General features: G+C 45.1%; 1 protein-coding gene across 1 annotated transcript in view; it reads right to left on the bottom strand.

Moving 5' to 3' along the window:
* Window positions 1-285: 285 nt before the first annotated feature.
* TRMU (tRNA mitochondrial 2-thiouridylase) overlaps window positions 286-14,886 on the bottom strand; it is a 115,638-nt gene continuing 101,037 nt past the window's right edge. The window contains exon 11 of the mRNA XM_086967264.1: window positions 286-4,289. Coding sequence (XP_086823390.1) covers window positions 4,134-4,289 — 156 coding nt within the window. The 3' untranslated portion in view covers window positions 286-4,133. The remainder of the gene's footprint in view (window positions 4,290-14,886) is intronic.

Here is a 14,886-nt window from a genome sequence, read left to right as displayed (position 1 = left end):
AGATGAAAGTCAATGTGGGATGGCCACAGATTTCTGGTATCCTTTGTAGACAACTTCACTGAATCGGAAGAGGGTGCTTGGGAAGAGCTCTGATAAACATCACATGCAATGCATGGATCGCTTTAAGAAAAAAAACAGTAGCTAAGGGAATCACAAAAGCAATGTAATATTTCATAAACCCTTTCCCAAAAAATAGTAACATAAAAGTATCTTTAACCACAGCCACTTCATGAATCTAATAGCGACTAAGGGAGGAATTATAAAACAAAGCAAACAAGTCATGTATAGAAACAACCTTTTTTTAATTAACTTACATAAATATGCACAGTTTCAGAACTGCCAAGATATTTAAATACATGTTTTCTATTAAAAAAAACGTCACATATAAATTTGAGGTAAATCTAGTAAATAATTTTTCATCACTTGTAGATGTACTAAAATAAGTCACCCCCTCATTTGCACATGTGGGCAGTCCTTCGTGCCCCTTTCACACAGGCCCCTGAGAAGTTCTAAGCAGATCGCATCACAGCGAGGTGGGCTTATTTGCCAAGGGTGGAAGGGGGACTAAAGACCACCAGTATGAGCCCAATCTCCCTTCCACCCAGTTCATGTGAAGACAGAAAAGAAACATACATCGGGACAGGGCAACCATAATACTCGCTTTATTATGGACCAACACGTCCTTCAATTAAACTCGGCTAAACTGCCCAACCCCTCAAAGACAGCTATCTGGGGGAGACCTGCCTTCCAAGACCTCCAAACAAGGTATTGAGATATTGGAGGTCTCTTATACAATGTGTTAAAAGGCTACTCGGAATCAAAGTATAGGGAATAGGGAAAAAGAAGAGAAAATAATTTCCAGAATGACATTTAGGGCCAGATTATGATGGCGGCGGACCACCACCGTCAGGCCGTCGGTAACAGTCCCACCGCCATCCAGCCCATTTGTCCGACTGTCGTATTAGGATGCAGGCAGTCATAGCTCGACTGTTGACGAGGAAAGACCACCACGTCCAACAGGATCCCGTCAATGCAACAGTTGGCCTCCCATTCCCTCAATGAGGGTGCTGCCTGCTCAGGAACCGCTGTAGGGATTACAATGTCCCTTTCTGCCTGTCCTTTCATGGTGGTTCACCCTCCATGAAAAGGCAGGCAGAAAGTGACTTTGGGTGCCCCTAGCAGAGCCCCTTCCCACCTGGCCCTCCACTATGGTGCCTGGGAGGCACCTATGGTACCTCCCTAAACATCCCTTCACCATGTGGCAGGCACTGCATGGTGCATGCTACATAGTTCAGAGATGTTTTAAATGTGTATATTTTGTATCACGGCCTGTGCTGCACAAGCCACAATACAAAATATACACTATGTAATGCGGGCAGCGGGTCCGCGACTTCTAGTTGGGCGTTCCTGCTTCCACCACAGTGCCGGTCAGACGAGAGTCTGACTGTCTTCATTATTACGCCCTAAATCACAAAAGAACAATGGGAAATGTACTGATTAGCCTTATGAAAAAGCATTGAGGGCTCAAAGAAGGAATCCCCCCGCGAACACAGGCAACAAAAACACAAACTTCAGAGTTACCACTTTCATGTCATTGGTGGCCAATGGATTGAATGGTTTAAGCGCAAGAACTCAAAAGTTTGTGACTCTGGATTCCCACATCAATCAGTCCCTGATAGGTCCATGCTCACCGTGCCGGGTAAGACAGAACACACTAGTAATTCTGGCTGAGTGTAAAAACGTTTTTTGCATCCAGGTTGGACTGAAGGGTCTTCTCTCTTAGACAGAACAATCAAATGACTGAATATGAGGTAGATCATTTGTTCAGCTGCTGCCTCGTTGGGATGTACGTGTTTGTCAGTCTGCTTAGTCTATTCACTTAAGATATGAAAAGTGGTTGACGTGTGATTTGTACTGTGTATTAGGCAAAATGACATGAGGTAGTTTGAATTGCGTCCTTGCAAATATAAGTTATCAAAAGATAGTTTGTGGTAGCGGTGCCTTTTGGAACTCCTGAATCCAAAAACAGACTATAGAAACATACACCACATCCAATGCTGATGCACATACCAAAAATATATCTTGATAGTATGTGGTGTGCGCATTAGCATTCTTTGTAATATATGCTCAAGTAGTCTATGTCACCCTTAGATGACCCCCAGTAGATAATTTCGGAAAGCCATACGCTCTCAGATTTTCTACAGGCACATAGGCCAATGGCAGATCTGGTGAAAGCATATGACAACTCTCCAGTTGCTAATGAGCACAGTGGTTGTATTATTTATGAACAATAACATCCTCTTGCTCTTGCCCTGCAGCGAAGCCAACTAGGATTTCTGCTGTAGAAAGCCTCCTTCATCTCCAGAATGCTGACGTAAATGAAGAAGTCCACCGAAGGCGAGAAGAGGGCCCATGAAGATGTGCAAACCATACTTAAACTATTGAGCTGTGGTCAACTCTGAGTGCCAGGAGGAGTGATGGGGAGACTCAACATGAGGTTAGTTCCCTGCGACCACTGATACAGGTTATACAGGACTTCCATCTAAGGATAAGTTGGGATCCATCTTCTGATACCAGTGAGCAGTAGATCACATCGGAATCCACTGTAACTCATAAATACCAGAGATATGACCTGGAAAAATAAGGCTACTAGACCAAAGCTCTTTGGAACCACTGTGAAGCAGCCATTGAAGTGAAACTGGGCCTGGGCCTTGGCCTAAAGTAGCGAAAGAAAGATGATTTCAGAAAGATTTGCCGCCTTGACTCCCATCACTAAATTGGCAGCATCAACATTTCCACGGCAAACAGCAGCGGAGGAGTGGACGTCTACATGCTTTTTCTTAAGTCAATCAGCATTTCTGCTTTATGTTCATTTGGGAGGGAAGGAGGAAGGGAATCTGCTAGGTGCACACACGCACTTCTTGTTGTGCCTCACCAGTACAGCATCTGTTAAAGTTTAACAACAGTGCTTGGACAAATTAGGGTGCAACTTAATGTCAGTATGGCAAGGGAAATTGTTTCTTTATTGAAAGACATAGAAGTTGAGGATGCTGCAGCAGCCACAAAGAATCGTACTGGAAGTTAGGTGGCTACACAGACTGCTTTATCTGGCCTCAAGTTGTACTAGGTAGTAATTTTCCTGGTGAGCAGTAAGAAAAATACCTCATAGGCATTGGGTTGCCATTTACGACCATAGGGCACCCGGGTCCAGCAGAATTCCTTTTCCTCACCATCCAAGGTTTATCACCAACCAATATACAACACCATCAGTGCTAGAGATCCCCTCCAAAATATATATGTTATTACTCCTCTAAGTGTTACAGGTCTCCCAAAAGATATGCGTAGGTCACCTTCCCACTTTGTATTGTAGCATGTTTCATCACTAGTGCCTTTCCACACAGAGGTAAGTGAAATACCCCCTGTGCATAAACAACTGTTGTCCGGGAGCTCTCAACAAAATTGTACAACAATATATGTACTAATGGTGATCCCCAGCACAAATGGTGAGGAAACCACATGGTACGCCTGCTTTGTGCCAGAAAGACTTGGCAACGCTATAGAGGGGGTCACCGGTATCAGGAGCAATAGACCTGCGAACACTGCTCAGACTTTCCTCAAGCATTTCAATCACGAGGTGTTCCGAGGCTTCACGGTCCCCCTCATCAATGGACAAGACACAAAGTCTTGGAAATATATGGTTGTTGGTCGGGATACCTTTTAAAATCAATTAGGACTAAGCTGACAAAAGCGATGTCTCCATGCAGAGAAAGACAAGCTATGCAGCCATCACTGACTGCCTTGGGTGTAAGTAAAGGCATGATGTATTGGAGTCAACGACTCCATAAGTTAGGGGAACCTGTGGTGTGCATGTTCCAGAATCTCAACCATTTAAGTCGGAAGAGGTAAAGTTATGTTCCAGGACTTGCATGTGGATTGGGACATCCCAAATACCTTGAAGGAAAGGAGACTCAACATATGAGTAAGTTGCATCAATGTTCTTAAATGCCTCTCCGGAAAAAAGTGTATTCCAACATGTCTTGTCCTAGAAGCAAGTCTTGCCTGCCACCTAAAATGGGTGCTTAGTTCTTAATATTTTCCACAGCCAACAAAGACCAGATGGGAAGAAGACTCAATCAGGACAATGGACCACATGTCTCCACTTCCTCTTTTGACACATTCGTTGAAGGAGTATTTTCAATTTTACTTTGCCCTAATGTGTACAGAGATGGACCCAGTCTCATGATTTTCCCACTGCCGAGGCATTCATCGCCTTTGTAGAATACAGCAAACTAAAATAAAAAATACAAACAAAACAGCAATTAAAAAGCAATTCTTGAACAAAATACGTACAGTAAATTGGACATTGCTGTGCACATATGATTGTTACTGTAGGTTAATGTTTTTTTTATTGACTAATAGGATTTTAAACATAATACTTAGCAATGGGCCTCCAGGTTCTGTTATAGATAGTAACTGAAAATATTCTATGTTTTGGTTGGTAACTCGCTGAAATGTTTAACCTCCTTATGTAACGAGCTCTTATGCTCAATGCACCAAAATGATTTAGGAGGAACCCAGTGGCTACTACCATTCCACCCTCATTCAAGACATTATTTGACAATCATGCATTCGCTCCTGTTCTAAAGTGCGCTATTTGTTCAATTCAAGATCAATAATATCTTTAGAATCGTGTAAGTAAGCCACCAGCACTGTTGGAGAGTTTGAGAGAGTTGAGTATGTCCAGATAAGGCACTGGGTTATGGATGTCGAGACATGGAAGAGAAATAAGTGGGCACACATGTCATTCAAACAGAAATCCCAAAAAGAAACAATTTTAATCTCTAAACTTCACAAACCTACCAGGGTGCCTTGATAGGAGAGGCATGGCCCGGCCAAGAAAAACTGTCACAGGAATTACAATTCGCCCTTGCTGATGCCGACCCGTCCCACACATGGGCTAGGGCATTTAAAAGTGCCATGAGTGCACATAAGGTAGATGCATAGTGAAAAGTCTTATACTCCAGCCCAACTCAAAGACATGGATGCTTCAAAGTCTGACTTATGTTGAAAGGGGTAGCCAAAGGGGTGCCTTACATCATATAATTCAGGGTTGCCCAAAAATCTCACACTTCTGACCTGAGAGACTGTATGAAATGCATTGTATAATGGGGTCTAAAAGCCTGAAAGTGGTATTTAGCATTGAGCTGCTTAGTAAGAATGTAGAGTCATGTAAAGTCAGGTCATTCTAGCCGAGCTATGACATGTTGTGGGTTCCATGTGCCAGTGAAAGTTACAATGACCTGGATTTGCAGCCTGACATGCAGATGGAATTCTCTTTTAATAAAGAACCTACCAACATCAAAAAGGATGTATTCTACTTTGTTACACTGGTGACAAGCAGAGCAGGGCATCTCAAGATACTTCTACAACTTGAGGGTTTATTCTACTTTGTTACACTGAGTGAACGGAATTCAGGGTCTCCCTTGACCGACATCGTACCTACTCCACCAGAGTCAATCAGCAACCTACTTCTTATTGATCGCCAATTGCCTACATTACCTAAGTGGAGTACAGCATCACGTCCAGCGTTCAATGGATGGTATGAATGATCTGGGAGATGACGGCCATGGGAATATTGACTTACAATTCCCACAACAACTTTTCTGCAATATGAATGACAACAATATGATGCATGTCCTCACAATTTAACTAGATTCCATATGTTCAAGGGATGATAGGGCTTACACCAGTTGAAGATGCTTGGCCAAGTACTCTTTGAAAGCCTGGGCAAGGAATGATGTTGGACCAGGGACTGTTACATGTTAAAAGCTTCAGTGCAAATGCAGAATAGATCCAATGCAGGAGTTTTGGCTAAAGTAGAAAGAAGTTCAAGTTTTACATAAAAAAAATATGTTTTCATTTTATCATGTGTAAAAATAATAGCCCACTCAAGATTACCATTGTTTGCAAAGGAAACAATTAGCAGCCAGTTTGTATTATGGTTAATTCTGTTTTATGCTTTGCAAAACACCATTACAATCTGCCTGGAAAAACAAGTAAGATACTTGGAATAACATATAAATTAGATGCATACGTGTAGTGAGATACATCACCAAGTTTAAGATTAAAACAACACTGATTCTTGACTTCCAGAGAATGATATCCTGCTACAAGCCTATTCAAAACTGAAAAATAAACACTTCTTTGCATCATGCCCGAGATGTAACTATGGGTGGTACAAAACTAACAGTACACAGCAGCAGCTTCTCCATTAGGGTGGAGGAGTGTCACGCCACCTGCTGAGAGCACAGCAAATATGAACAATAAAATGGTAATAGAATTAGTTGGACCTAATCGAGGTTCTTTAGCCACCACTGCAGATCTTTTGCAGTTCCTTCAGAGATCTGCACCTTGTTGGAGAGATTTCCCCTGATGCCACGCCCACTTGGCCTTCAGGTCCCACTGCAGAGCCTGCATATGCCAGCGGGCATGGTTTACCAGCAGGATGCACGTGGCTCAACAGCCTCAGTCAGTCTTACTGAAATCCAGGATAGAAGCTGAAACATCGGTATCATACCCTGAATCTCCTGGACTCTCCATTCGGAGGATAGGCCCGAAACCGTACCATGTCTAGAACAGCTCCGATAAAATGGAGCATCTCAGAGGCAGTAAGGTGTGACTTCGGCATGTTGATAGTGAACGTCGGAGACAACCGCCACCTTCAACAATCAGTCTGCAAGGTAGGGGAAGACTGAAAATCACTGACCTCCACAAACAGGCGCTGAATACTGCCATCACCTTGGTGAACACCCGGAGTGCTCTAATAAGGCCAAAGAGGAGCATAGCAAACTAAAAATGCTTGCAGCCCACCATGAACCACAGATAATAACTGTGGGCCGGTAGGACGGGGACGTGTAAATAAGAGTCCTAAAAGTCCAATACTACCATACAGTCTCCTGGATCCAGGGCAGACAACACTTGGATGAGAGTGAGCATTTTGAATTTCTCCTTTTTCAAGAAGAGGTTGAGAAGGCTAGGTCAGAGTTCTTCACCCATCTTGGGCACCAGAAAGTAGCTAAAATAGCAACCACAACCTACTTCGGGTGTCAGCACCCTTGGCCAAGAAAGCCTGCACTTCTTGACGGAGCAAGGAGAGATGGTCCACCATCGTCCAGTCATAAGTGGATGAAACGGACGGAGGAGGTGTCTCAAAGGGGACGGTGTAGCCCTTCCGGACGACCTGTAGTCCTATAGGTCTGACATTACTGACCGCCACTGTTGGAGGTGATGGCTTATTCTGCCTCCCACTGGGTGCCCATGATGGTCTGAGGGCGAATTAAAGAGGCTTGGAGGCAGCAGCTGCCGAGGGAGTGGTGGACTGTCCTAACCGCTGGAAACCTGTCCCCAGTCGCAGGGATCTTCGGCCATGAAAAGGACTGTAGTGGCTAAGAGGGTAGGAGTGCAGCTGGAGACCCCTTCCATACCCACAAAAGGGATGGAAGGTGGATTGAGGTAGACGAGGGGCCATAGACAACCCCAGTTACCTGGCGGTAGCTCTGCTGTCCTATGTTCTTGGCCTGGTGAGAGTAACCCTGCTCTTAATTACTGGCCCATCATCCTGAAGATCCTTAATTGTTCCACGTAATTTTGGCAACTCCAGAGGACCTCTTACTGATGGTAGGAAAAAGAGCACAGGTAAGCACTGAATGACTGTTCCTTCAAATACGAGACAAAGAGATCATGCTATGCTAATGTTGCAGTATAAGCTACAAGGCTGTAAGAAGAAGAGGATGATCTAAAAAAAAAAACAGAAATAAACCCAAAAAACCTGAAGTATTGGGGCAAGCAGTGAAAGAGCATCGCTAAGCAAGAGATTAAATAGGAGCTAGCAATGGTCCACATACAAGCAGAGACAAGGGCATGAATGTGCTCATGGTTCTGATGTTGCTTTAACAACATTAGAAGCAGATTTCAGTCCTGCCCCTAGCCAACGGAGATACCAACAAGCTAAGAATGGAAAAGAACCAGGATGCAAGAGTAAGTTTAAATGCACATTCTTTGAGAAGGCGCAAGCAATATTTGTCGTCTATGAAGTGGTGTAATAGGCTAGGTGTGCTACTGCTACAATATGAGAGAAGACTGCTCACTACTGCAAAGGTAGAAAAGCCACAGAGGTAGACAGACAGAGAGAAGTGAATGTCTCTGACATGAATTCCATCATAAGAAAGAAAGCAGCTTTGAAATGAAGAAGAACCATTAAAATCAGTAAGTATCACCAGCAAGAACATACATTGAAATCCCTAACTATTTTGAAATCTGGGACAGTCCCAAGAGACACGTGAAAAGAGTAAAAGAAAAATGTTTTCAAGAAAAATAAAAAAATAAGAGAATTAAAAAATCTATTTTGTGGGCAAGTAATTTAGACGGGGCACAATCATTTCTTGAATCGTGGTCACTGTAGTAAAATATCCCAAAAATGAAAGATGTCTTGAGGATTTCTTGAGGAAGGCTGCGTTTATTATATTATACCAGTCAAAATAACAGTTTTTAAACTTTTTATTGCTCTTTTGACATATGAATTCGTAGAACATGTATGCTACATGCCCTTATTAGATATTTATACATCATGGGCATGAGCCCACATTTAATCTGATTAGTGCTACAATTTTGCAGTAACTGCTTAAAACACGACTGCAGACAGCCGGGTTTTCCATTCCATGACATGGCCCACATCATTATAAATCACAACCATAAGCAAGTGCTTATTATCAGCTGGGAATATACAAATATGAGAGCTACATGTGGGAGAAAAGGGCTTTTAGCATTAGCCCATTGACAAGCTATAACTAGTGAGACTTTTTAAACTACCGGATACTGTGTACCGTGAGCATAAGTTGCTAACATTGCTCCAATAATGCCCCTTTTGATTATAATTGCTAGCACTGTTTTAAAATGTGCGGTGTAAATTAACAAGAAATGTTTTTCTACAAACCTAAGTGATAAACTGATGCCTGGGTGACAGAATAGGTGCGCTTGGAAAGTCAATAAAGTGAAAAGGATATATATTCATTCAGAATGAACAATATAATTAGGGTTGATGTGCAGAAAAGTAAATGCAAATGTAAATCATTAGACAAAGAACAAATAGGAAAAAGTATTAGGAAAAGGGTATTCCTGATCAAATGTTTACTGTAGCGATGCTTTGTCATCTACACCGAAATCTGCATTATAAACATGGATTTCTTTCTGCTGCAGAATGGCAAAAGTACTTTACTTTAAAAGACAGATAACTGACCCTGTTTTTGGTGAGCAGAATGGATCAGTCACATTTGGTGACATGCACATCTGTGGCCAGACCCTGACAGCTACATTGGCAGATCTTAGCTTAGCAGCCCATACACACTGTATGTGCCATCAACCATGTAAAAGTCAATGTTGTCAGCTTCAGCAGTTAACATTTGCATGCGAGTCATTTGCCTGCCTGAAAGTAAACCAACACTACTTCCTTTACTTGTTTGGTGGTGATACAGTCATCCACTCTGGGTCTCTCCGTCTAGCTTAGGTAACTGATGAAACTCAATGAATCATTACATGTGTCGAAACACAGACCAGTTCAGTGTCTTGTAACCTAAGCAGTATGCTAAATGGCTTTAATGTAGAAAATGTAAACTTTTTTCAGAACGACCACGAAGTCCATCAGAATGCATCAATCTTATTAAAATGTTTATTAAAAACACCAAGTCGAAAACACATTTATCAAGAGATCTGTTTGGGTCCTTCACATCAAGGACTAGAAAAAACTCTATTGTTCTCGAAGGTCTTGAGCAAATTAATGTCTACAGCTTCGTAGAAGAAAGATCTGTCATAACAAACTATTTTTGAGGATGATTGATTGTTAGACCTGGCATCCTTGGTGTGATTTCCCAGTCTTTTAGCCTCTACCTCCTGTATTTTTGATGTTATGCTGGACTTCATCTTTGCTAGTTTATGTACTCTAGGCACTTTACCACTGCTGATCAGTGCTAAAGTGCAAGTGCTCCCTGTGTAAATTGTGAATCTGATTAGTTCTACATGATTGGCATATTTGATTTACTTGTATGTCCCTTGAAAAGTACCCTATGTGTGCCCAGGGCCTGTAAATGCTACTAGTGGGCCTGTGTGCTCCAGCAACAAATGATGGATGGAATGCTGAATGAATCAAACATTCACCACCAGTCAAGAGATCTGGGTTAAATCCATCGTTCTTTTGCTCACTATGCCACACCAGTTTGGACTCAGCCATATGCAAATCAGTCTTGACCCTGTTCCTCATGGGAAATGTCCAGACCGAACTGCCAAGCTGGGTCCTCCCGGGACTGGAAACAAGCATCCTGGGACCGGTTTGGTTGTAACACCCCTCATCATCCAGGCTAGCTTGAATCCAGCGAGCAAGGGAGCCACATCTGGGCATACCCATCCCACTTAGGGGGAAAAGTGCTGCAGCAACAAATGGACGGAATGCTGAATGAATCAAATATTCACCCCAGTCAAGAGATCTGGGTTAAATCCATTGTTCTTTTGCTCACTACGCCACCCACGGTTTATACTCAGCCACATGCAAATCAGTCTTGACCCGCTTCCTCATGGAAACAGTCCAGCCTGAACTACCAAGCCGGGGCAGGAAACAAGCATCCTTAATTGTAATTATGATTGGCTATCCATGATTTGCATATTTGATTTACTGGTAAGTCCCTAGTAAACTGCACTGAGGGTGACAGGACCTATAACTCAAATGCTATAATGGCCCTGTAGCACTGTTTCTGCCACCCACATAAGTAGCCCTGTAAACATGTCTCAGACCTGCCTTTGTAGTGTCTGTGAGTGCAGTTTTAAACTGCCATTGTCGAACTTGCAAGTGCACCCACTTGCAATGCCCTAACCTTCCCTTTTATGACACGTAAAAAGACCCACCCACCCTCCCCCTCAAGGTAGGCCCATGGTACCCCCATGGGCAGGGTGCAGTGTATTTGAAAGGTGGGGCAAGTACTGGTGCGGTTTACATGTTCTGATAGTGAAATACAGCTACAACACCCAGACAGCCCCAACAGACAGCAACACAACAGACCCTCGACACACCATCGACCACGACCCCCTGCTAGCCTGGGCCAGCGTGAGCATCGATGACACCATCAAGACCATGCGCACAATCCACTCCGACTCTCCGTCACACCCATTCCCTCACCACGTCTTCAACAGAGCAAGCAGCTCCATCGCACCCCACCTGCGCAACGTCATCAATCTCTCCCTCGAATTCGCGACCTTCCCAGAGATCTGGAAACACGCAAAAATCAACGCCCTACTCAAAAAACCGAAGGCAGACCCAAGAGACCTCAAGAACTTCCAGCCCATTGCTCTGCTCCCCTTACCGCACTAGGTCATCGAGAAAACCATCAACAGACAGCTAACCCGATACCTCGAAGAAAACAGAATCCTGGACCCTTCCCAGTCAGGGTTCCGCAGCAAACACAGCACCGAGACTGCCCTCATTGCCGCCACCGATGACATCAGGACCCTGCTGGACAATGGCAAGACCGCAGCACTCATCCTCCTAGACCTCTCTGCCACCTTCTACACCGTCTGCCACCGCACACTACGCACACGCCTCCACACAACAGGGATCCGAGACAAGGCTCTGGATTGGACCACCTCCTTCCTCTCCGGTAGAACCCAGAGCATCCGCCTCCCCCATTCGGTTCCAAAGCCTCCGAGATCATCTGCAGCGTACCCCAGGGATCCTCCCTCAGCCCGACGCTGTTCAACATTTACATGGGCCCGCTCGCACACGTAGCCCGACCTCAACATAATCTCCTACGGCGACGACACTCAGCTGATTCTCTCCCTCACCAAGGAACCCATCACTGCCAAAGCCAACCCCACGAAGAAATGAAGGCCGTTCCTGACTGGATGAAGACCAGCCGTCTGAAGCTGAACTCGGACAAGACGGAGGTCCTCATCCTCGGCTCCAACCCTTCAACATGGGATGACTCCTGGTGGCCGACGGCACTGGGGGCAGCCCCGACACCCACCGACAATGCACGCAACCTGGGAATCATCCTCGACTCAACGCTCTCAATGACCAAGCAAGTCAACGTCGTCTCCTCCTCCTGCTTCAACACCCTCCGCATGCTCCGCAAGATCTACAGATGGATCCCGACAGATACAAGAAAGACAGTCACCCAGGCCCTCGTCAGCAGCAGACTCGACTACGGAAACGCCCTCTACGTGGGAGCTCATCAAACTACTACAATGCATCCAAAAAACGCCTCGGCATGACTGATCCTTGACTTACCACGCCACGGCCACATCACCCCCCACCTGAGAATCCTGCACTGGCTCCCTGTCAACACGAGGATATCCTTCAAGCTCCTAACCCACATACACAAGGCACTTCACAAGACCGGCCCAGCCTACCTCCACAGACGGCTCTCCTACATCCCCAACCGCCAGCTACGCTCCTCCGACCTCTCACTCGCCACCGTCCCACTGAGCCTACGACAGACCCAAGACCTGCTGACCTTCAGGAGGATACTCAAGACCTGGCTGCTCGATCAGTAGCCCCCCCCCGCCCCAGTGCCTTGAAACCCTCGGGGGGTATGTAGTGTGCTTTACAAATGATTGATTGAGGGCCCCAACAAGTTTCTCATGTATTCACCTGTATTAGCCTGAGAAGCTGGAAAGACAAAAGAGAGAGGGAGTACGAGAAAGGAGCAGACAGTCATTCTTTTAAACTGGGCAAGGGGCTTCCCTTGGAATGGAGCTGCACTCCGTATTCTGCTGACATGGCACAGACTTATTAGGCGGAAAGGCACCTACTCCCTTGTGATGTGGTTATTGAGAGATTTTTAAAATGAGCCTTGAATGGGCATATCCACCCTATGTTGACTATCTAACAGGATGTCAGCCAGTCGAAGGCTAAGATATAAGCACCCTTCCTCACGGTACAATCATGACTTCTAGTTGCTTAAATGTTTTTATTGTGCTTCTTTAGTATTGCTAATACCACTCCAGCTTTTGAAAACTACTTGTACATCGCAGGGAAATCTCCCCTAGTAAAGAAAGCATTGCTTATTTGGTATTCAAATACAACCCAAATTGTAAAAACTATTTGTTTATCTGGGATTTTCCCTGACTGCTCTCCTTACTCATGTAGAATGTCTGAAATCATACAAGTGGGCAACATAAGGCTGCCTAAGTATGATAGTAAGGCGATTCTGTTCTGTGCGTCTTCATATTTAATGTAAAGCTTCAACGTAAAATGTGGAGAAATGGCATCCAGAAGACGAAAACCTGTCTCCTGTATTGGACCAAACAAAGCTATCCCAAATAGCCACAGAAACATACCTGGAAATCTATACTACTATTATAAAGAGAGAACTTGCACCTTTAGGCAAGGTAAACTCGGGAACCACAGCGTCAATCTACACACCCGATACACTGTTGAAATCGGCAGGGTGTGTAGATGGTCATAGGCTTTAAAAATTTTTTAAATAAACGTTATATAAAAAGTTACATTTTTACAAAAAGTAGTACCCCCAAAGTAGCGCCGGCCGCGACTGTGCGTCATCACGTCAGGAGCAGGGGAGGAGCAGCGTCCCAGGAGCGGCGGACATGGCGCGCAGGGGAGGAGCGGTGAAGTGAGGCCAGCGGGGGAGCGGAGAGGCGGATATGGCGCGGGGAGGAGCGGCGACGGACAGGTGGTGAGTGGCAGAGCGGAGGAGCGGAGAAATATGGACCGGCGGTGTGAGCAGCAGAGCAGCCAGGGTCGATGCGGGCTGGCAGGCGGGGCACGGGCTGCTGGGGATTGTCAGGGCAGGCGGGGGTAGGGGAAGCCAGCATTTCAGGTTTGCGTGCTCTCCCGCCCCGGCCCCCGCCCGCCACAACATTGTCCGGGACACAGACAGTGTCGTGGCGGGCGGGGGCCTGGGCGGGAGAGCACGCAAACCTGAAATGCAGCCCCCAGCCCCCTTCTACCCCAGGCAACGCTGGGGCGGGCTGCTAGTAAAGTATAAAGAAGGAAGTGACTTAAGTTTCTTTTAGGGTATCTTGGGTGTGTGCTGGGGAGCGGAGTGTAAGTGTGACTTTGTGTATATATATATCTTCAGACATTGCTAGTGTGGGGAGGGGGGAGGGGTGGAAGGCATGGCTTCTGGCACTGGGAAATTCTGAAGACTGTGTTAATCCTTTGTCTTTTTTGCTGCGCTGTCATTGTTTGTTGCAGAGGGTGACCAACTTTCTAGAGCTGCACATGGCATTTTGATGCACCTTTTCTGTGGCAGCTATAGGGCGAACTTGGGAGTACTCAGGGTGACAAAATAGACGAAGTGTTGTTATTGCCCCTTAGGATCAGTTAGCCTGACTTCCTCATCCTGTGTGAATCCTAAGGCTTGTGTACCAATAGCCCTGGAAAACTGCCAGAGAACAGTTTATCAGAACTACACCAGAAGAGAACTGAGAGAGGTGAAAAAGAGTTTTGAGGGGTTTTACTTTGAGTATGACTGGTTCTCACTCATACTCTTTAATGAATATCGGTTTGGCCTCATCAGTTTAATATCAACCAACAGAAGGGAACCTGTGGAGGGAATAAGGAAATATTCTTTAAGTGTTCCGCTAAAATAGGCGTAATAAAATTTGATTAAATGGCCTGGATGCGAGTCAAATATAGGAGAGGACTAAACACCACCATTATGTCCAGTGGAGCAAAATTACAGAATGTAGGTGTATTCTCACACTTTGTGCTGTTCTGCTTCCCAATAAAATTCTGAGACACTGAGTGCAGGCGACACGTCAAACTCTCCAAGTGTGTGCCATCCCATGGTTGTTCCATGCAAAGTTTTCAGTAGCAAATGA

Source organism: Lissotriton vulgaris, chromosome 1_1 (genome assembly GCF_964263255.1).
Source record: "Lissotriton vulgaris chromosome 1_1, aLisVul1.2, whole genome shotgun sequence".
Lineage (NCBI taxonomy): Eukaryota > Metazoa > Chordata > Amphibia > Caudata > Salamandridae > Lissotriton > Lissotriton vulgaris.
Note: the sequence above shows the minus strand (reverse complement) of the source record. Positions and strands in the feature narration are given on the sequence as shown.